We start from the raw sequence: 3,265 nt of genomic DNA, 5'->3' as shown, positions 1-3,265 counted from the left end.
ATTCCTGTTCCCTTGTTGGATAAGCACCAGATCTACAATCATTCAATAGGGTCTTCCTTTCTTCACCATTCTCAAAGAACCTGATAACGGTTTTGGATGATAACCTTTCAACTTTTGTCGTATGTCATTTTGTCTCTCTGCTACTACTATGATTACAAACGAGGAAAATATGAATATTTAAAGTTGGCCTTGAACTGCTAAATTGAATGAGGAAAGATAATAAAAGCAATTGACATCGCAAATATTTCAGTTCTCATCAATTTTCATGAAATTATAGCTTAAGACTCAGAATCAATATTAAGATAAATTCTTTCCATACCACTCTCTGCTCTCTGAAATGTTATCCTTCAACAGGTTTCAAATCCGATTATATTAAACCAAACAAACGGTCCTTTTTGCTTGGATGCGAGTTGTCGATGAACTTTTATCGGTGTTTGTCAAGCCAGATTGAACATAGTCTAATTACAAAGAAATACTCTAGGAAATTAGAATGTCAAGAATGGATCAAGGTTATTCATTCTCTAACATGTTATTTTCTAAGTTCTCTATTATATTTGAACCTATATTTTGTTTATTTATTCAAACAATGTACCCTACTGTCCACCTGTTACACAGGCATGCGCATGGATATGTGTTTGTGTGCGTGTGTGTGCGTTCCTCTGTGTGTGTTAACATCTGTGCATACGTGTGTGTATTTGTGTGTTTGTGTGTCTGTGCTGTGTGTGTGTGTGTGTGTTGACCTCACTATCTGTATCTATTTAGCTATCTACCAATCTATCTAGCAAGATCCTGCCGTCTATATATATATGAACTTTAAACAAATGGTCTTCCAAACTGACCGATCCAGCAACAACGATGAACTGGCGACACACAGACACATTGCTGCTTTCTGCCCTTATGATTATCGTTTGCTTTCAACTTCATATTTCATACGCTGTAAGTTCTTCAAAACAATTTTCTTCGCTGTTTCTCACAGTCTATCATTTACTGTTTAAGACACATTGTAATAAACCCTATACATTGTCTTGCTAAACTAATCTTTCTTTCTTAGCACCTTTCTTCTGTTTCATCATTAAGTAGAGATATCTGTGTTAGCCTAAAATGTTGTTCATTGTTCTATCTCCAGTGAGAATGGGTAGATTTTGCATGATGATGTGGAAGGCCTCATTGCCTCTAGGCTAGTGTGTGGAGATATATGGGAGTCTATTTCCTTTGCTCGTTTAATCCTATCATTTATTAATGATGTTGATTTGATTAGTATTGATTTGAGTTCAAGCAGTCTTCGTTCAGGAGTATCGGTTTCCGAAGAGCTACAGATGCCGAATTCGGTCATCAAGAGCGGAGCTCGAGTATAGAGTTAACTATTTTGTATTCATTCTTGTGCCTATTAGAAGCTTCACTTAACGATTCCTTTTTTGCGTGGTTTGACTTTTAACTGCCTTTGTCAGCATGTAAGACGCCCTGTCAGGAGTCTTCTCTCCGTGTATATATCTTTATACGGTTCGTCTGGAAAAAGTATATAGTATTTTGCGAGTGGGGTCAGTACGTCCAGATTCTTCAAAGCCGTGCCCAAGCATGGCCACAATCTAATGATTGAAACAAGTAAAAGATGAAAAGATAGAAAAGATAAACGAAAATTAGAAGAGTTGGTGTTTTGTCCACTTTCACCAGCAGAGTGGATCTCTAAAGAAATCGCGCCGCTATTTCTTTGTCTCTCTCTTTCTCCCACTCTAAAAGAACACACACACATACGTATATTCATTCATGTTTCAGATATACCTACTTTTCTAACTTCTCTGTTCAGATATAAATATACAAATTTCTTTCACATAAGCAGAGACAATGTGACACTGAAGCCATACGCACACAGACACAAATACACATCGAAACGAAAATCATCGACACACACAACACACAGAAAAGACAACCACACAAATCTTTGCCCTGCATTCCTGTAATCTAGCGTCGGAATCTCAACAAAAATACTGACATCATCCAGCATTTGTAAATTCATGTAACTATGACTTACTGATATTCACATTTCATTTGTATTTTCATTTCACTACAACTTACTGATATTCTTTATCAAAAACCTTTCTCCTTCCCTAAGTAACAAGGATGTCCAGGTATTAGTGCCCTACGGCCGTTTCATGTGACTCCATTCAATCGATCAATACAAACATTACTTCAATTTGAAATAAATCGCTCTCCTTGGATGCGTTCGACCATATAGATGTTCAACATACAGGATGCTCCCTTATAATTTTTTAGCAAATTTTTCATCAGTACTAGAGAATAAAATGCATTGCCCCTTTTTCTATGATTGTGGCTGAATGAATTTAGGGAAACAATACTTAAAGCTTACAATAATTTCGAGTGGGAGAAGGAAATAATGGGGGCATCAAGAAATAGGGATGGTAATATAGCTACAGTTATCTTTATCGCATTCAAATGACCCAATGTAGCAAGTTTATATCCCCTTAGAATCAAAGTCATTGGGAATTGGCAGTTCTTGTTGTTGATAATAAATTGATTAATGTCAGATGCTCTTCCTTACCATTTTTTCACTATGACCAAAAAATCAGTCATACCTACATAAAAGAATATGTCCGAAAAGATTCGAGCAAGACAATGATATATAGGGACGAGGTAATAAGCAGAAAGAGGAACGGCAGGAGTAACTTAACAACTTATTAGGATTATTGTTCAAACCCAGGTCAGGCACTGATTTTGATTCAGGTATTGCAGTTCCTCTTGGGCCAGTGTATCCTGCCTGCATGTCGTTCAGCTTTGTGTGCTGGTAACGCAGAGAACGGAATTTTCCTACATTAAACTGTATTTTGTTTCCTCAGCTCACCTGCATATTGTGTACACCTCCCGTTGTAGATGAGCAATATTTCCAGGATTTTGTATTGTTTGAGAGACTTTTGTGTTTTCTGCACAGCTAGCAAGAATAGCTATCTGAGAAATTGAGTGCATGTTTGAGAGGGCCGCTATGAATAACAGTGGCCCTAAGACAGTGTCCCTCTGGAACACCATTTATTTGTGTTTGTATACATATATACACCTTATTATATATATATATATATATATATATATATATATGTTAAAATTCAAAATGGTTGACGACTAGCATCACACTTGAAACTCAACAGTACCAACGAATTTTAAATTGTTATGATCCATATGTGTGTGCGTGCATCTCTCTTTCTCTTTCTATCTCTCTTCCTCTCTCTCTCTCTCTCTCTCTCTCTCTCTCTCTCTC

At 36.8% G+C, this 3,265-nt stretch overlaps 1 protein-coding gene across 3 annotated transcripts in view; it reads left to right on the top strand.

The window, feature by feature from the left end:
• The first annotated feature begins 842 nt into the window (after nucleotides 1-842).
• Nucleotides 843-3,265, top strand: part of LOC106876115 (nematocyst expressed protein 6) — a 94,127-nt gene continuing 91,704 nt past the window's right edge. For all 3 annotated transcript variants that reach the window (XM_014924526.2, XM_014924527.1, XM_014924525.2), the window contains exon 1: nucleotides 843-936. In XM_014924526.2, coding sequence (XP_014780012.1) covers nucleotides 856-936 — 81 coding nt within the window. In that variant the 5' untranslated portion in view covers nucleotides 843-855. The remainder of the gene's footprint in view (nucleotides 937-3,265) is intronic.

This window comes from Octopus bimaculoides, chromosome 3 (assembly GCF_001194135.2).
Source record: "Octopus bimaculoides isolate UCB-OBI-ISO-001 chromosome 3, ASM119413v2, whole genome shotgun sequence".
Lineage (NCBI taxonomy): Eukaryota > Metazoa > Mollusca > Cephalopoda > Octopoda > Octopodidae > Octopus > Octopus bimaculoides.
This window is presented reverse-complemented; position numbering and strand designations above follow the sequence as displayed.